The sequence below is a fragment of the Oncorhynchus masou genome, unplaced genomic scaffold (assembly GCF_036934945.1).
Source record: "Oncorhynchus masou masou isolate Uvic2021 unplaced genomic scaffold, UVic_Omas_1.1 unplaced_scaffold_776, whole genome shotgun sequence".
Classification (NCBI taxonomy): Eukaryota; Metazoa; Chordata; class Actinopteri; order Salmoniformes; family Salmonidae; genus Oncorhynchus; species Oncorhynchus masou.
In genome coordinates this window covers 304,898-329,531 of record NW_027014228.1, presented here as the reverse complement: position 1 = coordinate 329,531, position 24,634 = coordinate 304,898, and the positions used below count along the sequence as shown (strand labels likewise).

Below are 24,634 nucleotides of genomic sequence, written 5' to 3'. Positions count from 1 at the left end.
AACACGAGGGTAAACACGGGGTAAACGCAAGGGTAAACGTGAGGGTAAACACGTGAGGATAAAAGGGTAAACGCGAGGGTAAACGCAAGGGTAAACGCGAGGGTAAACGCGAGGGTAAACACGAGGGTAAACACGGGGTAAAAACGTGAGGGTAAACACGAGGGTAAACGCGAGGGTAAACGCAAGGGTAAACGCGAGGGTAAACGCGAGGGTAAACACGAGGGTAAACACGGGGGTAAACGCAAGAGTAAACGCGACGGTAAACGCGAGGGTAAACACGAGGGTAAACACGAGGGTAAACACGAGGGAACTGAGTGTAAGAAACTGTGTGTGTAAATCCTCTCCTGAACATTCTTCTTCACTTCTTCTTCTGTCATTTCCTCTCTTTCTCCATCCCTCGCTCTCTGCCCTTTTTCCTACCTCTGGGTGTCACCCTGTTTCTCTTTCTCCATCCCTCGCTCTCTGCCCTTTTCCTACCTCTGTCTCACCCTGTTTCTCTTTCTCCATCCCTCGCTCTCTGCCCTTTTCCTACCTCTGGGTCTCACCCTGTTTCTCTTTCTCCATCCCTCGCTCTCTGCCCTTTTCCTACCTCTGTCTCACCCTGTTTCTCTTTCTCCATCCCTCGCTCTCTGCCCTGTTCCTACCCCTGTCTCACCCTGTTTCTCTTTCTTCTCTCTCTTCCCATACCTCTTTCTCTCTCTTCCCATACCTCTTTCTCTCTCTTCCATACCTCTCTTTCTCTCTCGTCCCATACCTCTATTTCTCTCTCTTCCCATATCTCTCTTTCTCTCTCTTCCCATACCTCTCTTTCTCTCTCTTCCTATACCTCTTTCTCTCTCTTCCCATACCTCTCTTTCTCTCTCTTCCCATGCCTCTTTCTCTCTCTTCCCATGCCTCTTTCTCTCTCTTCCCATACCTCTTTCTCTCTCCCCATACCTCTTTCTCTCTCTTCCCATACCTCTTTCTCTCTCTTCCCATACCTCTCTTTCTCTCTCTTCCTATACCTCTTTCTCTCTCTTCCCATACCTCTCTTTCTCTCTCTTCCCATACCTCTCTTTCTCTCTTCCCATACCTCTCTCTCTCTCTTCCCATACCTCTCTTTCTCTCTTCCCATACCTCTCTTTCTCTCTCTTCCCATACCTCTCTTTCTCTCTCTTCCCATACCTCTCTTTCTCTCTTCCCATACCTCTCTTTCTCTCTTCCCATACCTCTCTTTCTCTCTTCCCATACCTCTTTCTCTCTCTTCCCATACCTCTCTTTCTCTCTTCCCATACCTCTTTCTCTCTCTTCCCATACCTCTCTTTCTCTCTTCCCATACCTCTCTTTCTCTCTTCCCATACCTCTCTTTCTCTTCCCATACCTCTCTTTCTCTCTTCCCATATCTCTCTTTCTCTCTTCCCATACCTCTCTTTCTCTCTTCCCATACCTCTCTTTCTCTCTTCCCATATCTCTTTCTCTCTTCCCATACCTCTCTTTCTCTCTTCCCATATCTCTTTCTCTCTTCCCATACCTCTCTTTCTCTCTTCCCATACCTCTCTTTCTCTCTTCCCATACCTCTTTCTCTCTCTTCCCATACCTCTCTTTCTCTCTTCCCATACCTCTCTTTCTCTCTTCCCATACCTCTTTCTCTCTTCCCATACCTCTCTTTCTCTCTTCCCATACCTCTCTTTCTCTTCCCATACCTCTCTTTCTCTCTTCCCATATCTCTCTTTCTCTCTTCCCATACCTCTCTTTCTCTCTTCCCATACCTCTCTTTCTCTCTTCCCATATCTCTTTCTCTCTTCCCATACCTCTCTTTCTCTCTTCCCATATCTCTTTCTCTCTTCCCATACCTCTCTTTCTCTCTTCCCATATCTCTTTCTTTCTCTTCCCATACCTCTCTCTCTCTTCCCATACCTCTCTCTCTCTCTTCCCATACCTCTCTTTCTCTCTTCCCATACCTCTTTCTCTCTTCCCATACCTCTCTTTCTCTCTTCCCATACCTCTCTTTCTCTCTTCCCATATCTCTTTCTCTCTTCCCATACCTCTCTTTCTCTCTTCCCATATCTCTTTCTCTCTTCCCATACCTCTCTTTCTCTCTTCCCATATCTCTTTCTCTCTTCCCATACCTCTCTTTCTCTCTTCCCATATCTCTTTCTTTCTCTTCCCATACCTCTTTCTCTCTTCCCATACCTCTTTCTCTCTCTTCCCATACCTCTCTTTCTCTCTTCCCATACCTCTCTTTCTCTCTTCCCATATCTCTTTCTCTCTTCCCATACCTCTCTTTCTCTCTTCCCATACCTCTCTTTCTCTCTCTTCCCATACCTCTTTCTCTCTTCCCATACCTCTCTTTCTCTCTTCCCATACCTCTCTTTCTCTCTTCCCATATCTCTTTCTCTCTTCCCATACCTCTCTTTCTCTCTTCCCATACCTCTCTTTCTCTCTTCCCATACCTCTCTTTCTCTCTCTTCCCATACCTCTCTTTCTCTCTTCCCATATCTCTTTCTCTCTTCCCATATCTCTTTCTCTCTTCCCATACCTCTCTTTCTCTCTTCCCATACCTCTCTTTCTCTCTTCCCATACCTCTTTCTCTCTTCCCATACCTCTCTTTCTCTCTTCCCATACCTCTCTTTCTCTCTTCCCATACCTCTCTTTCTCTCTTCCCATACCTCTCTTTCTCTCTCTTCCCATACCTCTCTTTCTCTCTCTTCCCATACCTCTCTTTCTCTCTCTTCCCATACCTCTCTCTCTCTTCCCATACCTCTTTCTCTCTTCCCATACCTCTCTTTCTCTCTTCCCATACCTCTCTTTCTCTCTTCCCATATCTCTTTCTCTCTTCCCATACCTCTCTTTCTCTCTTCCCATACCTCTCTTTCTCTCTCTTCCCATACCTCTCTTTCTCTCTTCCCATACCTCTCTTTCTCTCTTCCCATACCTCTCTTTCTCTCTTCCCATACTCTCTTTCTCTCTTCCCATACCTCTCTTTCTCTCTTCCCATATCTCTTTCTCTCTTCCCATACCTCTCTTTCTCTCTTCCCATACCTCTCTTTCTCTCTTCCCATATCTCTTTTCTCTCTTCCCATACCTCTCTCTCTTCCCATACCTCTTTCTCTCTCTTCCCATACCTCTCTTTCTCTCTTCCCATACCTCTCTTTCTCTCTTCCCATACCTCTCTTTCTCTCTTCCCATATCTCTTTCTCTCTTCCCATACCTCTCTCTCTCTTCCCATACCTCTTTCTCTCTTCCCATACCTCTCTTTCTCTCTTCCCATACCTCTCTTTCTCTCTTCCCATATCTCTTTCTCTCTTCCCATACCTCTCTTTCTCTCTTCCCATACCTCTTTTCTCTCTTCCCATACCTCTCTCTCTCTTCCCATACTCTCTCTCTCTTCCCATACTCTCTCTCTCTTCCCATACCTCTCTCTCTTCCCATACCTCTCTTTCTCTCTTCCCATACCTCTCTTTTCTCTCTTCCCATACTCTCTCTCTTCCCATACCTCTTTCTCTCTCTTCCCATGCCTCTTTCTTCTCTTCCCATGCCTCTTTCTCTCTCTTCCCATACCTCTTTCTCTCTCTTCCCATACCTCTCTCTCTCTTCCCATACCTCTCTTTCTCTCTTCCCATACCTCTCTTTCTCTCTTCCCATACCTCTCTTTCTCTCTTCCCATACCTCTTTCTCTCTCTTCCCATACCTTTCTTTCTCTCTCCTAATTTAGTTGTCCTCCTCCCTATAGGCTGTCTCATTGTTGTCGTTGATCATTTTGTCCAGGTGGGAAAGGGCAGTTTGGAGTGCAGTAGAGATTACATCATCTGTGGATCTGTTGGGGCGGTATGCGAATTGGAGTGGGTCTAGGGTTTCTGGGATAGTGGTGTTGATTTGAGCCATGACCAGCCTTTCAAAGCACTTCATGGCTATAGATGTGAGTGTCACGGGGCGGTAGTCATTTAGGCAGGTTACCTTTAGTGTTCTTGGGCACAGGTACTATGGTGGTCTGCTTAAAACATGTTGGTATTACAGACTCAGACAGGGAAAGATTGAAAATGTCAGTGAAGACACTTGCCAGTTGGTCCACGCATGCTCTGAGTACACGTCCTGGTAATTTGTCTTGCCCTGTGGCCTTGTGAATGTTGACCTGTTAAAAGGTCTTACTCACATCGGCTACACTACGGAGAGAATGATCACACAGTCGTCTGGAACAGCTGGTCCTCTCATGCCTGCTTCAGTGTTGGTTGCCTCGAAGCAAGCATAAAAGGCATTTAATCCGTCTGGAAGGCTCGCGTCATGGCTGGGTTTCACTTTGTAGTCTGTAACAGTTTTCAAGCCACATCCAACAAGCGTCAGAGACGGTGTTTATGATTCCATCTTAGTCCTGTATTGACGCTTTGCCTGTTTGATGGTTCGTCTGAGGGCGTAGCAGAATTTATTTTAAGCGAGCAGATTAGTGTCCCGCTCCTTGAAAAGCGGCAGCTCTGGCCTTTAGCTCGGTGCGGATGTTGCCTGTAATCCATGGCTTCTGGTCGGGAAAAGTACCCACGGTCACTGTGGGGACGACGTCATCGATGCACTTATTGATGAAGCCGATGACTGAGGTGGTAATCGTGATGAATCCCGGGAACAGATTCCAGTCCGTGCTAGCAAAATACTCCTGTAGCTTAGCATTCGTGTCATCTGACCACATCCGTATTGAGCGAGTCACTTCCTGCTTTAGTAAAAAAAAAAAAAATTGTAGGCAGGAATCAGGAGGATACAATTATGGTCAGATTTGCACAAATGGAGGGTTGAGGAAGAGCTTTGTATGCGTCTCTGTGTGTGGAGTAAAGGTGGTCTAGAGTCCCCCCCACCCTCTGGTTACACATGGCATAGTGGTAGAAATTAGGAAGATGGCTGCCCTGCATTAAAGTCCCTGTGTGGAGTATTAGGAAGATGGCCGCCCTGCATTAAAGTCCCTGTGTGGAGTATTAGGAAGATGGCTGTCCTGCATTAAAGTCCCTGTGTGGATTATTAGGAAGATGGCCGCCCTGCATTAAAGTCTCTGTGTGGAGTATTAGGAAGATGGCCGCCCTGCATTAAAGTCTCTGTGTGGAGTATTAGGAAGATGGCCGCCCTGCATTAAAGTCCCTGTGTGGAGTATTAGGAAGATGGACGCCCTGCATTAACGCCCTGTGTGGAGTATTAGGAAGATGGCCGCCCTGCATTAAAGTCCCTGTGTGTGGAGTATTAGGAAGATGGCCGCCCTGCATTAAAGTCCCTGTGTGGAGTATTAGGAAGATGGCCGCCCTGCATTAAAGTCCCTGTGTGGAGTATTAGGAAGATGGCCGCCCTGCATTAAAGTCCCTGTGTGGAGTATTAGGAAGATGGCTGCCCTGCATTAAAGTCCCTGTGTGGAGTATTAGGAAGATGGCCGCCCTGCATTAAAGTCCCTGTGTGGAGTATTAGGAAGATGGCCGCCCTGCATTAAAGTCCCTGTGTGGAGTATTAGGAAGATGGCCGCCCTGCATTAAAGTCCCTGTGTGGAGTATTAGGAAGATGGCCGCCCTGCATTAAAGTCCCTGTGTGGAGTATTAGGAAGATGGCCGCCCTGCATTAAAGTCCCTGTGTGGAGTATTAGGAAGATGGCCGCCCTGCATTAAAGTCCCTGTGTGGAGTATTAGGAAGATGGCCGCCCTGCATTAAAGTCCCTGTGTGGAGTATTAGGAAGATGGCCGCCCTGCATTAAAGTCCCTGTGTGGAGTATTAGGAAGATGGCCGCCCTGCATTAAAGTCCCTGTGTGGAGTATTAGGAAGATGGCCGCCCTGCATTAAAGTCCCTGTGTGTGGAGTATTAGGAAGATGGCTGCCCTGCATTAAAGTCCCTGTGTGTGGAGTATTAGGAAGATGGCTGCCCTGCATTAAAGTCCCTGTGTGGAGTATTAGGAAGATGGCTGCCCTGCATTAAAGTCCCTGTCTGTAGTTAATCAATATATACTGTAGTTAATCAATTTATACTGTAGCTAATCAATATATACTGTAGCTAATCAATATATACTGTAGCTAATCAATATATACTGTAGCTAATCAATATATACTGTAGTTAATCAATATATACTGTAGCTAATCAATTTATACTGTAGCTAATCAATATATACTGTAGCTAATCAATATATACTGTAGCTAATCAATATATACTGTAGCTAATCAATATATACTGTAGCTAATCAATATACACTGTAGCTAATCAATATACACTGTAGCTAATCAATATATACTGTAGCTAATCAATATATACTGTAGCTAATCAATATATACTGTAGCTAATCAATATATACTGTAGTTAATCAATATATACTGTAGCTAATCAATATATACTGTAGCTAATCAATATATACTGTAGCTAATCAATATATACTGTAGCTAATCAATATATACTGTAGCTAATCACTCCTAACATATTCCTAATCCTCCTCTATAGCAGTCGGCAGTAAGGTCAGCTTTAGAGCGATCAGGTAACTGGAGAAACCATTGAATAGTATATACTATATAGAGTAGACTCCTGATGAATCAATGCTATACAGTAAATAGACTCCTGATGAATCAATGCTATACAGTAAATAGACTCCTGATGAATCAATGCTATACAGTAAATAGACTCCTGATGAATCAATGCTATACAGTAAATAGACTCCTGATGAATCAACGTTATACAGTAAATAGACTCCCGATGAATCAATGCTATACAGTAAATAGACTCCTGATGAATCAATGCTATACAGTAAATAGACTCCTGATGAATCAATGCTATACAGTAAATAGACTCCTGATGAATCAATGCTATACAGTAAATAGACTCCTGATGAATCAACGTTATACAGTAAATAGACTCCGATGAATCAATGCTATACAGTAAATAGACTCCTGATGAATCAATGCTATACAGTAAATAGACTCCTGATGAATCAATGCTATACAGTAAATAGACTCCTGATGAATCAATGCTATACAGTAAATAGACTCCTGATGAATCAATGATATACAGTAAATAGACTCATGATGAATCAATGCTATACAGTAAATAGACTCATGATGAATCAATGCTATACAGTAAATAGACTGTTCCACTGGATGTCAGAAGGTGAATTCACCAATTTGTAAGTCGCTCTGGATAAGAGCGTCTGCTAAATGACTTAAATGTAAATGTAAATGAATCAATGCTATACAGTAAATAGACTCCTGATGAATCAATGCTATACAGTAAATAGACTCCCGATGAATCAATGCTATACAGTAAATAGACTCCTGATGAATCAATGCTATACAGTAAATAGACTCCTGATGAATCAATGCTATACAGTAAATAGACTCCTGATGAATCAATGCTATACAGTAAATAGACTCCTGATGAATCAACGTTATACAGTAAATAGACTCCTGCTGAATCAATGCTATACAGTAAATAGACTCCTGATGAATCAATGCTATACAGTAAATAGACTCCTGATGAATCAATGCTACACAGTAAATAGACTCCTGATGAATCAATGCTATACAGTAAATAGACTCCTGATGAATCAATGCTATACAGTAAATAGACTCCTGATGAATCAATTCTATACAGTAAATAGACTCCTGATGAATCAATGCTATACAGTAAATAGACTCCTGATGAATCAATGCTATACAGTAAATAGACTCCTGATGAATCAATGCTATACAGTAAATAGACTCCTGATGAATCAATGCTATACAGTAAATAGACTCCTGATGAATCAATTCTATACAGTAAATAGACTCCTGATGAATTAATGCTATACAGTAAATAGACTCCTGATGAATCAATGCTATACAGTAAATAGACTCCTGATGAATCAATTCTATACAGTAAATAGACTCCTGATGAATCAATGCTATACAGTAAATAGACTCCTGATGAATCAATGCTGTACAGTAAATAGACTCCTGATGAATCAATGATATACAGTAAATAGACTCCTGATGAATCAATGCTATACAGTAAATAGACTCCTTATGAATCAATGCTATACAGTAAATAGACTCCTGATGAATCAATGCTATACAGTAAATAGACTCCTGATGAATCAATGCTATACAGTAAATAGACTCCTGATGAATCAACGTTATACAGTAAATAGACTCCTGCTGAATCAATGCTATACAGTAAATAGACTCCTGATGAATCAATGCTATACAGTAAATAGACTCCTGATGAATCAATGCTACACAGTAAATAGACTCCTGATGAATCAATGCTATACAGTAAATAGACTCCTGATGAATCAATGCTATACAGTAAATAGACTCCTGATGAATCAATTCTATACAGTAAATAGACTCCTGATGAATCAATGCTATACAGTAAATAGACTCCTGATGAATCAATGCTATACAGTAAATAGACTCCTGATGAATCAATGCTATACAGTAAATAGACTCCTGATGAATCAATGCTATACAGTAAATAGACTCCTGATGAATCAATTCTATACAGTAAATAGACTCCTGATGAATCAATGCTATACAGTAAATAGACTCCTGATGAATCAATGCTATACAGTAAATAGACTCCTGATGAATCAATTCTATACAGTAAATAGACTCCTGATGAATCAATGCTATACAGTAAATAGACTCCTGATGAATCAATGCTGTACAGTAAATAGACTCCTGATGAATCAATGATATACAGTAAATAGACTCCTGATGAATCAATGCTATACAGTAAATAGACTCCTGATGAATCAATGCTATACAGTAAATAGACTCCTGATGAATCAATGCTATACAGTAAATAGACTCCTGATGAATCAATGCTATACAGTAAATAGACTCCTGATGAATCAATGCTATACAGTAAATAGACTCCTGATGAATCAATGCTATACAGTAAATAGACTCCTGATGAATCAATGCTATACAGTAAATAGACTCCTGATGAATCAATGCTATACAGTAAATAGACTCCTGATGAATCAATGCTATACAGTAAATAGACTCCTGATGAATCAATGCTATACAGTAAATAGACTCCTGATGAATCAATGCTATACAGTAAATAGACTCCTGATGAATCAATGCTATACAGTAAATAGACTCCTTATGAATCAATGCTATACAGTAAATAGACTCCTGATGAATCAATGCTATACAGTAAATAGACTCCTGATGAATCAATGCTATACAGTAAATAGACTCCTGATGAATCAATGCTATACAGTAAATAGACTCCTGATGAATCAATGCTATACAGTAAATAGACTCCTGATGAATCAATGCTATACAGTAAATAGACTCCAGATGAATCAATGCTATACAGTAAATAGACTCCAGATGAATCAATGCTATACAGTAAATAGACTCCTGATGAATCAATGCTATACAGTAAATAGACTCCTTATGAATCAATGCTATACAGTAAATAGACTCCTGATGAATCAATGCTATACAGTAAATAGACTCCTGATGAATCAATTCTGTACAGAAAATAGACTCCTGATGAATCAATGCTATACAGTAAATAGACTCCTTATGAATCAATGCTATACAGTAAATAGACTCCTGATGAATCAATGCTATACAGTAAATAGACTCATGATGAATCCAGCCAGGTCACTCGTGACACAAGTCATTATTCGACGTCCATCCTTGGCTAAGGATGTCAGGAGATGACGTGGAAACAGACCACTAGGGGGCAACAGTGAGCGGTCACTTTTTTTGTGGAAAGGGATGGCGGATGGTTGGAAGCATTTGCCTCTGATTCCAAAGAGCCAAAGGTTGCAAGTTCATATCCGGTGACAGAAAGTGATTTAAAAAAAATATATTTTAGTTTTGTGTCTAGTTGAAACATTACCCTTAACTCTTGAAACTCTAGGGGCGCAATTTCATTTTTGGATGAAAAACGTTCCCGTTTTAAACAAGATATTTTGTCACAAAAAGATGCTCAACTATGCATATAATTGATAGCTTTGGAAAGAAAACACTCTGAATTTTCCAGAACTGCAAAGATATTCTCTGTGGGTGCCCTAGAACAGGAGCTACAGGCAAAACCAAGATGAAACGGCAACCAGGAAACCAACAGGATTTTTGAGGCTCCGTTTTCCATTGTCTCCTTATATGGCTGTGAATGCGAGAGGAATGAGCCTGCCCTTTCTGTCGTTTCCCCAAGGTGTCTGCAGCATTGTGACGTATTTGTAGGCATATCATTGGAAGATTGACCATAAGAGACTACATTTTCCAGGTGTCCGCCTTGTGTCCTCCGTCGAAATTGGTGCGTCTTTTTCAGCTGCTGGTATTTTTCCATGCGATTCTGAGGGGAAAGCAGGCTTCCACGAACTGCATATCAATGAAGAGATATGTGAAAAAACACCTTGAGGATTGATTCCAAACAACGTTTGCCATGTTTCGGTCGATATTATGGAGTTCATTCTGAAAAAATTTGACGTTTTGGTGACTGAATTTTCGTTTCGTTTCGGTAGCCAAATGTGATGTACAAAATGGAGCGATTTCTCCTACACAAAGATTCTTTCAGGAAAAACTGAACATTTGGTATGTAACGGAGAGTCTCCTCATTGAAAACATCCGAAGCTCTTCAAAGGTAAATGATTTTATTTATTTGGTTATCTGGTTTTTGTTAAAATGTTGCGTGCTAAATGCTACTCAAAATGCTAAGCTAGCTTAGCATACTCTTACACAAATTAGTGATTTGATATGGTTCAAAAGCATATTTTGAAAATCTGAGATGACAGTGTTGTTAAGAAAAGGCTAAGCTTGAGAGCAGGTGCATTATTTTCATTTTATTTGCGATTTACAGAAATCGTTAACGTTGCGTTATGCTAATGAGCCTGAGGCTTTATTCAAGATCCCAGATCCGGCGTGGGGAGTATCAAGAGGCCTTAACCAGAGTTAATGCCTACCCTTGGGAGTTAAATGTCTGAACTTAACCCTAACGTTAAAAATTCAGAGTTAATGTCTAATCTTAACCTTAAAAATTCAGAGTTGATGTCTAATCTTAACCTTAAAAATTCAGAGTTAATGTCTAATCTTAACCTTAAAAATTCAGAGTTAATGTCTAATCTTAACCTTAAAAATTCAGATTTAATATCTAATCTTAAAAATTCTGGGTTAATACCTAAACAACCTGTTAAGGCTCGGGACAATACTGCCCCCTTTGGATGAATTGCGTGCGCATAGTAAACTGAAATAAAATCTGTCCAAAATGGCTAATATATGCATATAATAATTATTATTGGGTAGAAAACACTCTAAAGCTTCTAAAACCGTTTGAATTATGTCTGTAAGTATAGCAGAACTCACAGGGCAGCCAATCTCCCAAACTAGTTTTGGAAACATGAAAGTTGGGGCAACTTTGACGTCATCGCCCCCACCCTTCCCAACCAGCTATGGAACTGGAAACACTTTCTATGTCTTCCACTAGATGTCCTCATTCAGTAGAGCGTTTAATTGTGCAAATCCCGCGAGCTTTGACCCTTTGCGAGGCAAAAGAGTGGGTGTCGCGAGAAAATACATGCGCGTTAGAGCGCGAATTGTACACAGTCCTTCCTCTGTTCCAGATTGTCTGAGAAGAATTGCTTTTGTCCGGTTGAATCGCCAATTGTTTTGTACGTTTATAACATCCTAAAGCTTGATTCTGCACTTAGTTTGACCAGTTTAGTCGACAAACACTTTCTATGTCTTCCACTAGATGTCCTCATTCAGTACAGCGTTTAATTGTGCAAATCCCGCGAGCTTTGACCCTTTGCGAGGCGAAAGAGTGGATGTCGCGAGAAAATACATGGGGGCAAGAGCGCGCGTTTGGAACAGATCTTTCTTTGTTCCAGTTTGCCTCAGAAGAAGCACGATTGCCCAGTATAATTGAGAATTGTTTTGTACGTTAATAACATCCTAAAGCTTGATTCTGCACTTAGTTTGACCAGTTTAGTCGACATATAATATGTAATTTTGAAGTTTTGATGCGCAACTGTTCGGGACCAGAAGTCATTTTGGATGCTTTTCAGCTGAAACTGCTAGCAGATGCTACTGTAAGAACACACGAAGTGAAACAAAACGATGTATTGGGTATGACTCTTTCCACTACATTCTGATCGAAGACCATCAAAGGTAAGGGAATATTTATGTTGTAATTTTGTATTTCTGTTGACTCCAACATAGCAGAGAAATATTGCTTACGTCTGAGCGCCGCCTCAGATTATTGCATAGGGAGCGATTTCTGTAACGTTAAAAATAAATGTGACACAGCGGTTGCATTAAGAACCAGTGTATCTTTCTAACTATATGTAGAACATGTATATTTAGTCAAAGTTTATGATGTGTATTTCTGTTATCTGGCGGAGCTATCTATAATTTCTCCGAACATTTTTGAGGATTTTCTGAACATGGCGTCAATGTAAACGGAGATGTATGGATATAAATGGCATATTATTGAAAAAACATAAATGTACTGTGTAACATGTCCTATTACTGTCATCTGATGAAGATTTTCAAAAGGTTAGTGAATTATTTTAATTTTAATCCTGCTTTTGTGATTGCATCTTTTGTTCGACAAAATGACTGTATATCGTCTCTGTCTTTGTGGTGGTTTGACATAAATATGTGCTATGTTTTTGCCGTAAAACATTTTAGAAATCTGATATTTCAAAGAATATTTTTGCATTCTGTGCGCCACCATTTGAGTTGAGCGGGGGGGGGGGGGGGCTGTGGTGCCCCTGGGGAACCTGTACCGTTAACAAGTTTTAATTAACCTTAAACACTTTGAAATTTGACATTTGGAACAACTTCGAAATTTTGACGCTTGTGAAACATGCAAAAAAAATACCGTCTAATTCTGACATGAGACTGTGAGACCTGGTTGGATGAATCAACGATGTACAATAAGTGGAATTCTGTAAAATACTTTGACTTCGGACTTTTCATGGCAACGTGAACTAAACCTATCAACCCCCCCTACAGTCAGGAAATGTACTGCCTCAGTCAAATTCATAATCATTTAGAATCATTTAAATTACGTATCTTTAATATTTAAATATAAAACACAACATTTACGTGGGAAGACTTTAAATCACTAATCTAAATCGTAAAAAAATGTGAACTAAACCTATCAATCCCCCCCCCTACGGTCAGGAAATATACTGCCTCAGTCAAATTCATAAGCATTTATAATCATTTAAATATAAAACACAACATTTACGTGGGAAGACTCTAAATCACTAATCTAAATCGTAAAAAAAACCCAATATATATTTACAAATTAAACTGCATGAAAAAACAAAGCAACACCATATCGTAAGCTTTAGGTAAACTATATTTAGTCAATAACATTCAACAAAGCAACACAATATCGTAAGCTTTAGGTAAACTATATTTAGTCAATAACATTCAACAAAGCAACACAACATCGTAAGCTTTAGGTAAACTATATTTAGTCAATAACATTCAACAAAGCAACACAATATCGTAAGCTTTAGGTAAACTATACTTAGTCAATAACATTCAATCAAATAACGTATCTTATCATTAAAGGTAGACTCAGCAGTACACTCGTCATTTAAAGTGGGGGGGTAGCTTGTTGTCGACTTAGAATGATGGTGTTAAAAAGCTGAGTCTACCTTTATACAAATGCATATTTATATACAATGAATAGAAATATAAACACAATATGTAAAGTGTTGGTCCCATGTTTCATGAGCTGAAATAAAAAATCCCCCCCCCCAAAATGTCCATACGCACAAAAAGAAAACTTATTTGCACACATTTTTTGTTTACGTCCCTGTTAGTGAGTATTTCTCCTTTGCCAAGATAATCCATCCACCTGACAGCTGTGGCATATCAAGAGGCTGATTAATCAGCATGATCGTTACACAGGTGCACCTTGTACTGGGGGGACAATAAAAGGCCACTCTAAAAATGTGCAGTTTTGTCACACAACATAATGTCACAATTCTTCACCTGTGGGATCGTACAGCTCCCCGGACAGCTGATGAAACTGAGGAGTACTTCTTGTCTGTAATGAAGCCCTTTTGTGGGGAAAAACTCATTCTGATTGGCTGGTCCTGGATCCCCAGTGGGTGGGCCTATGCCCTCCCAAGCCCACCCATGGCTGTGCCCCTGCCCAGTCATGAGAAATACATAGATTAAGGCCTTATGATTTTATTTCAATTGACTGATTTCCTCATATGAACTGTAACTCAGTAAAATCATTGAAATTGTTGCATGTTGTGTATATATTTCTGCTCAGTAGCTGTAGAATTACAATAATTTCTAGAAATACAATCAGTTCTAGAATTACAATCAGATTTAGAATGAGAATGTATTCTATAATTAGAATCAGTTCTAGAATTACAATCAGATGTACAATGTAACATCGTATTCAATAACTAAACACACCTTTGATTCCTATTGATAGATCATACATTTAAAGCATTGCTTATCTCACTGCTAACCTAATGCATATTTATTTAGGTGTACAGGGTAACATCAACACAACATCACTAAGCTCTGATGAACCCTATATCTGGGAAACCCATATTGAAGCGTAGTATCACAGCGATTCTCTGCTCTTACCACCGCAGAATACAATACTCCTATGTTACTATGGTCTGATTAACTATATACACATCATATGTGTTTAGCTTAGAGCTGAGAAACTACAAGACAACTGGACCTATACACTTCATAGAACATATCTTTAAAACACACACACACGTAAAACACACGTAAAAACACACAGACACACACACACACACACACACACACACACACACACACACACACACACACACACACACACACACACACACACACACACACACACACACACACACACACACACACACACACACACACACACACACACACACACACACACACACAAGGCTGTTAGTTGGTTGTTGTAATGCAGTGATGACTGGTATCAATCCCACAGTCCCCTTTCAGCTCAGCCCCTGTTAAAGGTAATGTCCCACCCGTCATCATAGTAAATGCTGCACATGTCGGATATATGGGGAAATCACCTTTAAATGTCAAGTCTCCTATTACACAGCTCTACCGCTGATCTGACTGAAATAACTATTTAATACATAAGACTAGTTTACATTGTGTTAGTCACTGTTATACTACATAAATAACTATTTAATATATAAGACTAGTTTATATTCTGTAGGTCACCTATTTAATATATAAGACTAGTTTATATTGTGTTAGTCACTGTTATACTACATAAATAACTATTTAATATATAAGACTAGTTTACATTGTGTTAGTCACTGTTATACTACATAAATAACTATTTAATATATAAGACTAGTTTACATTGTGTTAGTCACTGTTATACTACATAAATAACTATTTAATATATAAGACTAGTTTATATTGTGTTAGTCACTGTTAAAATACATAAATAACTATTTAATATATAAGACTAGTTTATATTCTTTAGGTCACTGTTATACTACATAAATAACTATTTTATATATAAGACTAGTTTATATTATTTAGGTCACTGTTATACTACATAAATAACTATTTAATATATAAGACTAGTTTACATTGTGTTAGTCACTGACAGTCACTATGCATATCCACATACAGTACCAGTCAACAGTTTGGCCACACCTCCTCATTAGAGTGTTTTTACTATTGTCTACATTGTAGAATAACAGCGAAGACGTCAAAATTATGAAATAACACATTATGGAATCATGTTGTAGCCAACAACAACAAAAAAAGAAGTGTTAAACAAATCATAAAAATATATTTTAGATTCTTCAAAGTAGCTACCCATTTTTTGCCTTTGACAACAGCTGTTGCACACTCTTGACATTCTCTCAACCAGCTTCACCTAGAATGCTTTTCCAACAGTCTGGATGGAGTTCCAGAGAGATATAGAGAGAAAACAGTAAAAATAAAGAAAAACCCTTGAATGAGGAGGTGTGGCCAAACGTTTGACTGGTACCGTATCTATATACACAGTGGGGAGAACAAGTATTTGATACACTGCCAATTTTGCAGGTTTTCCTACTTACAAAGCATGTAGAGGTCTGCAATTTATATCATAGGTACACTTCAACTGTGAGAGACGGAATCTAAAACAAAAATCCAGAAAATGACATTGTATGATTTTTAAGTAATTGATTTGCATTATATACATATATATATATATATATATATATATATATATATATATATATATATAAACAACACTACGCTGTGACTTATTGCATATGCATCGGCATTAACCTCAGGGTAAAGGGATGTGGAGGGCGTTCAGACTTTATACAGTAATGTCCTGTAGAAGCCATACGACTGTAGGCCCATTTTATTCCTCTGATTTTACAGTAATGTCCTGTAGAAGCCATACGACTGTAGGCCCATATTATTCCTCTGATTTTACAGTAATGTCCTGTAGAAGCCATACGACTGTAGGCCCATTTTATTCCTCTGATTTTACAGTAATGTCCCGTAGAAGCCATACGACTGTAGGCCCATTTTATTCCTCTGATTTTACAGTAATGTCCTGTAGAAGCCATACGACTGTAGGCCCATTTTATTCCTCTGATTTTACAGTAATGTCCTGTAGAAGCCATACGACTGTAGGCCCATTTTATTCCTCTGATTTTACAGTAATGTCCTGTAGAAGCCATACGACTGTAGGTCCATTTTATCCTCTGATTTTACAGTAATGTCCTGTAGAAGCCATACGACTGTAGGCCCATTTTATTCCTCTGATTTTACAGTAATGTCCTGTAAAAGCCATACGACTGTAGGCCCATTTTATTCCTCTGATTTTACAGTAATGTCCTGTAGAAGCCATACAACTGTAGGCCCATTTTATTCCTCTGATTTTACAGTAATGTCCTGTAGAAGCCATACGACTGTAGGCCCATTTTATTCCTCTGATTTTACAGTAATGTCCTGTAGAAGCCATACGACTGTAGGCCCATTTTATTCCTCTGATTTTACAGTAATGTCCTGTAGAAGCCATACGACTGTAGGCCCATTTTATTCCTCTGATTTTACAGTAATGTCCTGTAGAAGCCATACGACTGTAGGCCCATTTTATTCCTCTGATTTTACAGTAATGTCCTGTAGAAGCCATACGACTGTAGGTCCATTTTATTCCTCTGATTTTACAGTAATGTCCTGTAGAAGCCATACGACTGTAGGTCCATTTTATTCCTCTGATTTTACAGTAATGTCCTGTAGAAGCCATACGACTGTAGGCCCATTTTATTCCTCTGAGTTGGAGCTAATTAGTGTTATCCAGCGACACACACACACACACACACACACACACACACACACACACACACACACACACACACACACACACACACACACACACACACACACACACACACACACACACACACACACACACACACACACACAGCTTACTCTGATTTAGATCCCACAAAATGAGAAAAAATAACTAAATAACAAAATGAATTAATAAATACATGACTAAATAAATAAATAAATAGAACAGTAACTAAATTAATAAATACATAACTAAATACATAACTAAATTAATTAATAAATACATAACTAAATAACTAACTCAATTAATTAATAAATACATAACTAAATAACTAAATAAATAACTAAATAAATAACTAAATTAATAAACAACTAAACGAATAAATACATGTATTAATGAATAACTGAGGAAGGAAGTATTGTTACTGTTTGTGCTTCTGAAATGGCTCACTGGGGGGGGAGTCAGAACCCTTTCTCATTTACTGAGTGGGTGTGTTGTGTGTGTGTGTGTGTGTGTGTGTGTGTGTGTGTGTGTGTGTGTGTGTGTGTTGTGTCTTGCCGCATTACCAACCCTGTGACATCACACCAAACGAAACTCCAGGAGAGAAGCCGTCAGAACGAGGGATTAGACAGAAAACAAGAGAGGGAGAAGAGAGTAGGAGGGAGGGAAGGAGAGTTGATTTTCCTCCCTCCTCCTCCCCCTCTAATTTCCCTCATCCTACTCCTCCTCCTCCCCTCCTCCCATCGTCCTCTCCTCTCCTCCTCCTCTCCTCCTCTCCTCCCCTTCTACTCCTCCTTTCCTCCTCCTCCTATTCCTCCTCTCCCCCCTCATCCTCTCCACCCCTCCTCCTCTCCCTCGTCCTCTCCTCCTCTCCTCCCTTCGTTCTCTCCTCTTTCTCCTCCTCGTCCTCTCCTCCTCCCTTCCCCTCCTCTTTCTCCTCCTCCTCCCTTCCCCTCCTCCTCCTCCTCTCCTCCTCCTCCCCTCCTCTCCTCTTTCTCCTCCTCCCTTCCCCTCCTCTTTCTCCTCCTCTTCCCTTCCCCTCCTCTTTCTCCTCCTCTCCTCATCCTCTCCTCTTCCCTTCCCCTCCTCTTTCTCCTCCTCTTTCGCATCCCCTCCTTTCCCTCCCCAGTCACGTCGTCAGAGACAGGGTTGGTGTGTGTGTCTGTTACTGAATGTGTGTTTGTGTGTGTGTGTGTTCAGGTGTGTGTGTGTCTTAGCTCTGTCCATCCTCCTCTTCCTCCCCAGTCACCTCGTCAGAGGGGTATTCAGGGTTGGTGTGTGTGTGTGTCTTAGCTCAGTCCTTCCTCCTCCTCCTCCTCTTCCTCCCCAGTCACCTCGTCAGAAGGGTATTCAGGATTGGTGTGTGTGTCTTAACTCTGTCCTTCCTCCTCCTCCTCCTCTTCTTCCTCCCCAGTCACCTCGTCAGAGGGGTATTCAGGGTTGGTGTGTGTGTGTCTTAACTCTGTCCTTCCTCCTCCTCCTCCTCCTCCCCGGTCACCTCATCAGAGGGGTATTCAGGGTTGGTGTAGGAGAATCCCAGAAACTCGTCTTGGTCCAGGTTCATTATAAACAGTTTATCTGTAGGAGTCAAATCCACCGGCATCTTAGTGAATTCTTTATCAAAGTTACACGTGTCCTTGTTACTCTTCTGTTCCAGAGAAGGACGGGGACAGAGGGAGAAAGGAGGGGGAGGGAAGAGAGAGAGAGGAGGGGGAGGGAAGAGAGAGAGAGGAGGGGGAGGGAAGAGAGAGAGAGGAGGGGGAGAGAAGAGAGAGAGAGGAGGGAGGGAAGAGAGAGAGAGGAGGGGGAAGAGAGAGAGAGGAGGGAGGGAAGAGAGAGAAAGGAGGGGGAGGGAAGAGAGAGAGAGGAGGGGGAGGGAAGAGAGAGAGAGGAGGGGGAGAGAAGAGAGAGAGAGGAGGGAGGGGGTAGAGAGAGAGGAGGGGGAGAGAAGAGAGAGATAGGAGGGATGAGGGAGAGAAAAGAGAGTATTGTCAATATTAAAACATAGTTCATTGATGGTGCATGACTGTGGTGACAGTGGTGGACTGGTAGAAGACAGCAGGATGGTGTAGTGGAGTTGTATAATAACCTATAGAGACAAGGGGGAGGGCTGTGCTGTTCCTGTCCTCTGTGCCAGGAGCCTAGGGGGCATGGGGGCGGGAGAACTAGAGCATCCTCTAAGATAGACAAAGAGACAGAGAGGGGGAGAGAGAGAAAAATGGAGAGGCAGAAAGAGAGAGAGAGAGATGGAGGGAGAGAGAGAGATGGAGGGAGGGAGAGAGAAAAATGGAGAGGCAGAAAGAGAGAGAGAGAGAGAGAGAGAGATGGAGGGGGGAAGAGAGAGAGGAGGGAGGGAAGAGAGAGAGAGGAGGGAGGGAAGAGAGAGAGAGGAGGGGGGAAGAGAGAGAGATGGAGGGAGCGAGAGAGAGAGGGAGAGAGAGAGATGGAGGGAGGGAGAGAGAGAGAAAATGGAGAGGCAGAAGAGAGAGAGAGAGAGAAAGAGAGATGGAGGGAGAGAGAGAGATGGAGGGAGAGAGAGAGAGAGATGGAGGGGGGAAGAGAGAGAGGAGGGAGGGAATAGAGAGAGAGGAGGGAGGGAGAGAGAGAGAGAGGAGGGGGAGAGAGAGAGAGATGGAGAGAGCGAGAGAGAGAGGGAGAGAGAGAGATGGAGGGAGCGAGAGAGAGAGGGAGGGAGAGAGAGAGAAAAATGGAGAGGCAGAAAGAGAGAGAAAGAGAGATGGAGGGAAAGAGAGAGATGGAGGGAGGGAGAGAGAGAGATGGAGGGAGGGAGAGAGCGAGAGAGAGAGGGAGAGAGAGAGATGGAGGGAGCGAGAGAGAGAGGGAGGGAGAGAGAGAGATGGAAGGAGCGAGAGAGAGAGATGGATGGAGAGAGAGATGGAGGGAGGGAGAGAGAGATGGAGGGAGGGAGAGAGATGGAAGGAGTGAGAGAGAGAGATGGATGGAGAGAGAGATGGAGAGGAGGAAGGGAGAGAGAGAGACGGGGAGAGAGAGAGATGGAGGGAGGACGGGCGATAGGGGACAGATGTGGAGAGAGAGAGGTGATTTGAAGAGAAAGAAAGAAATCAGGATGGAGAAAAAGAGCGAAGGGAACTGGAGAGAGATACAGTCAGACAACAGTCAGAGAGAGTGTACAGAGTACAGGGAACTGGAGAGAGATACAGTCAGACTACAGTCAGAGAGAGTGTACAGAGTACAGGGAACTGGAGAGAGATACAGTCAGACTACAGTCAGAGAGAGTGTACAGAGTACAGGGAACTGGAGAGAGATACAGTCAGACTACAGTCACAGAGAGTGTACAGAGTACTGGGAACTGGAGAGAGATACAGTCAGACTACAGTCAGAGAGAGTGTACAGAGTACAGGGAACTGGAGAGAGATACAGTCAGACTACAGTCACAGAGAGTGTACAGAGTACAGGGAACTGGAGAGAGATACAGTCAGACTACAGTCAGAGAGAGTGTACAGAGTACTGGGAACTGGAGAGAGATACAGTCAGACTACAGTCAGAGAGAGTGTACAGAGTACAGGGAACTGGAGAGAGATACAGTCAGACTACAGTCAGAGAGAGTGTACAGAGTACAGGGAACTGGAGAGAGATATACAGTCAGACTACAGTCAGAGAGAGTGGACAGAGTACAGGGAACTGGAGAGAGATACAGTCAGACTACAGTCAGAGAGAGTGTACAGAGTACAGGGAACTGGAGAGAGATACAGTCAGACTACAGTCAGAGAGAGTGTACAGAGTACAGGGAACTGAGAGAGATATACAGTCAGACTACAGTCAGAGAGAGTGTACAGAGTACAGGGAACTGGAGAGAGAGATACAGTCAGACTACAGTCAGAGAGAGTGTACAGAGTACAGGGAACTGGAGGATACAGTCAGACTACAGTCAGAGAGAGTGTACAGAGTACAGGGAACTGGAGAGATACAGTCAGACTACAGTCAGAGAGAGTGTACAGAGTACAGGGAACTGAGAGAGATACAGTCAGACTACAGTCACAGAGAGTGTACAGAGTACAGGGAACTGGAGAGAGATACAGTCAGACTACAGTCAGAGAGAGTGTACAGAGTACTGGGAACTGGAGAGAGATACAGTCAGACTACAGTCAGAGAGAGTGTACAGAGTACAGGGAACTGGAGAGAGATATACAGTCAGACTACAGTCAGAGAGAGTGTACAGAGTACAGGGAACTGGAGAGAGATATACAGTCAGACTACAGTCAGAGAGAGTGTACAGAGTACAGGGAACTGGAGAGAGAGATACAGTCAGACTACAGTCAGAGAGAGTGTACAGAGTACAGGGAACTGGAGAGAGATACAGTCAGACTACAGTCAGAGAGAGTGTACAGAGTACAGGGAACTGGAGAGAGATACAGTCAGACTACAGTCAGAGAGAGTGTACAGAGTACAGGGAACTGGAGAGAGATACAGTCAGACTACAGTCACAGAGAGTGTACAGAGTACAGGGAACTGGAGAGAGATACAGTCAGACTACAGTCAGAGAGAGTGTACAGAGTACTGGGAACTGGAGAGAGATACAGTCAGACTACAGTCAGAGAGAGTGTACAGAGTACAGGGAACTGGAGAGAGATACAGTCAGACTACAGTCACAGAGAGTGTACAGAGTACAGGGAACTGGAGAGAGATACAGTCAGACTACAGTCAGAGAGAGTGTACAGAGTACAGGGAACTGGAGAGAGATACAGTCAGACTACAGTCACAGAGAGTGTACAGAGTACAGGGAACTGGAGAGAGAGATACAGTCAGACTACAGTCACAGAGAGTGTACAGAGTACTGGGAACTGGAGAGAGAGATACAGTCAGACTACAGTCACAGACTACAGTCACAGAGAGTGTACAGAGTACTGGGAACTGGAGAGAGAGATAGAGTAGAGATAACCAGAAACTACACAGAGATACTGTAGAATAGAGATAACCAGATAGATTCAGGCAGAAACTACACAGAGATACTGTAGAATACAGATAACCAGATAGACACAGAGATACTGTAGAATACAGATAACCAGATAGATCCAGGCATAAACTACACAGATACTGTAGAATACAGATAACCAGATAGACACAGAGATACTGTAGAATAGAGATAACCAGATAGATACAGGCAGAAACTACACAGAGATACTGTAGAACACAGATAACCAGATAGACACAGAGATACTGTAGAATACAGATAACCAGATAGATACAGGCAGAAACTACACAGAGATACTGTAGAATAGAGATAACCAGATGGATCCAGGCAGAAACTACACAGAGATACTGTAGAATAGAGATAACCAGATAGATACAGGCAGAAACTACACAGAGATACTGTAGAATAGAGATAACCAGATAGATACAGGCAGAAACTCCACAGAGATACTGTAGAACACAGATAACCAGATAGACACAGAGATACTGTAGAATACAGATAACCAGATAGATACAGGCAGAAACTACACAGAGATACTGTAGAATAGAGATAACCAGATAGATACAGGCAGAAACTCCACAGAGATACTGTAGAACACAGATAACCAGATAGACACAGAGATACTGTAGAATACAGATAACCAGATAGATACAGGCAGAAACTACACAGAGATACTGTAGAACACAGATAACCAGATAGACACAGAGATACTGTAGAATACAGATAACCAGATAGATACAGGCAGAAACTACACAGAGATACTGTAGAACACAGATAACCAGATAGACACAGAGATACTGTAGAATACAGATAACCAGATAGATACAGGCAGAAACTACACAGAGATACTGTAGAATAGAGATAACCAGATAGATCCAGGCAGAAACTACACAGAGATACTGTAGAACACAGATAACCAGATAGACACAGAGATACTGTAGAATACAGATAACCAGATAGATCCAGGCAGAAACTACACAGAGATACTGTAGAATAGAGATAACCAGATGGATCCAGGCAGAAACTACACAGAGATACTGTAGAATAGAGATAACCAGATAGATACAGGCAGAAACTCCACAGAGATACTGTAGAACACAGATAACCAGATAGACACAGAGATACTGTAGAATACAGATAACCAGATAGACACAGAGATACTGTAGAATAGAGATAACCAGATAGATCCAGGCAGAAACTACACAGAGATACTGTAGAACACAGATAACCAGATAGACACAGAGATACTGTAGAATACAGATAACCAGATAGATACAGGCAGAAACTACACAGAGATACTGTAGAATAGAGATAACCAGATAGATCCAGGCATAAACTACACAGAGATATATAGAAAACCAGACAGAGATATATAGAGAACCAGACACAGAGGTATAGAAAACCAGACATACTGAAACTACAGCCACAGAGGATATGTGTGCTGGTGTAGAAACAGAGAGAGGACAGGAGATGCTTCATAGAGAAGAACACAACTTCTCCTACCTTCTGTTCATGCTCCCATAGGATGTTCTCCAGCCCCATCTCTGGTCCTGGTAGCTGGGCAGAACATCCACTAGAGTCCCTGGTCTGAGGCCTAACCAGACCTGCACCCCAGCCCCATCTCTGGTGCGGGTAGCTGGGCAGGACATCCACTAGAGTCCCTGGTCTGAGGCCTAACCAGACCTACACCCCAGCCCCATCTCTGGTGCGGGTAGCTGGGCAGGACATCCACTAGAGTCCCTGGTCTGAGTGAGGCCTAGCCAGACCACTGGCCCCACTAGGTTAGGCAGAACTCATAGTGGTGAAAGATAGGGAAAGAGGGATACAGAAAGAGACAGAGAGAGAAAGAGAGAGAGAGAGGGAGGGAGAGAGAGGGAGAGAGAGAGATAGAGAAAGAGAGAGCAAGGGAGAGGGAGAGCGAGAGAGAGCGAGAGAGCAAGAGAGAGAGCGAAAGAGAGAGAGAGAGACAGAGAGAGAGCGAAAGAGACAGAGAGAGAGAGAGAGAGAGAGAGACAGAGAGAGAGCGAAAGAGAGAGAGAGAGAGAGAGAGAGAGACAGAGAGACAGAGAGAGAGCGAAAGAGAGAGAGAGAGACAGAGAGAGAGAGACAGAGGGAGACAGAGAGAGAGAGAGAGAGACAGAGAGAGACAAAGAGAGAGCGAAAAGAGAGAGAGAGACAGAGAGAGAAAGAGAGAGAGAGGGAGAGGGAGAGAGATAGAGACAGAGAGAGAAAGAAAGAGAGAGGGAGAGAGAGAGATAGAGAAAGAGAGAGCAAGGGAGAGGGAGAGCGAGAGAGAGCGAGAGAGCAAGAGAGAGAGCGAAAGAGAGAGAGAGAGACAGAGAGAGAGCGAAAGAGAGAGAGAGAGAGAGACAGAGAGAGAGAGAGACAGAGAGAGAGCGAAAGAGAGAGAGAGAGAGAGACAGAGAGAGACAGAGAGA

The 24,634-nt window shown here is 41.9% G+C and overlaps 2 protein-coding genes across 2 annotated transcripts in view; one reads left to right on the top strand and one right to left on the bottom strand.

Moving 5' to 3' along the window:
- The window catches only part of LOC135537430 (protein kinase C beta type-like), a gene marked incomplete at its 5' end in the record, with an annotated part of 153,309 nt that overhangs the window by 20,797 nt on the left and 107,878 nt on the right, over positions 1 to 24,634 (top strand).
- Positions 18,613 to 24,634, bottom strand: part of LOC135537428 (protein kinase C beta type-like) — a 50,526-nt gene continuing 44,504 nt past the window's right edge. Inside the window, exon 3 of the mRNA XM_064963597.1 lies at positions 18,613 to 18,890. Within this exon, the coding sequence (XP_064819669.1) occupies positions 18,699 to 18,890 (192 nt within the window). The 3' untranslated portion in view covers positions 18,613 to 18,698. The remainder of the gene's footprint in view (positions 18,891 to 24,634) is intronic.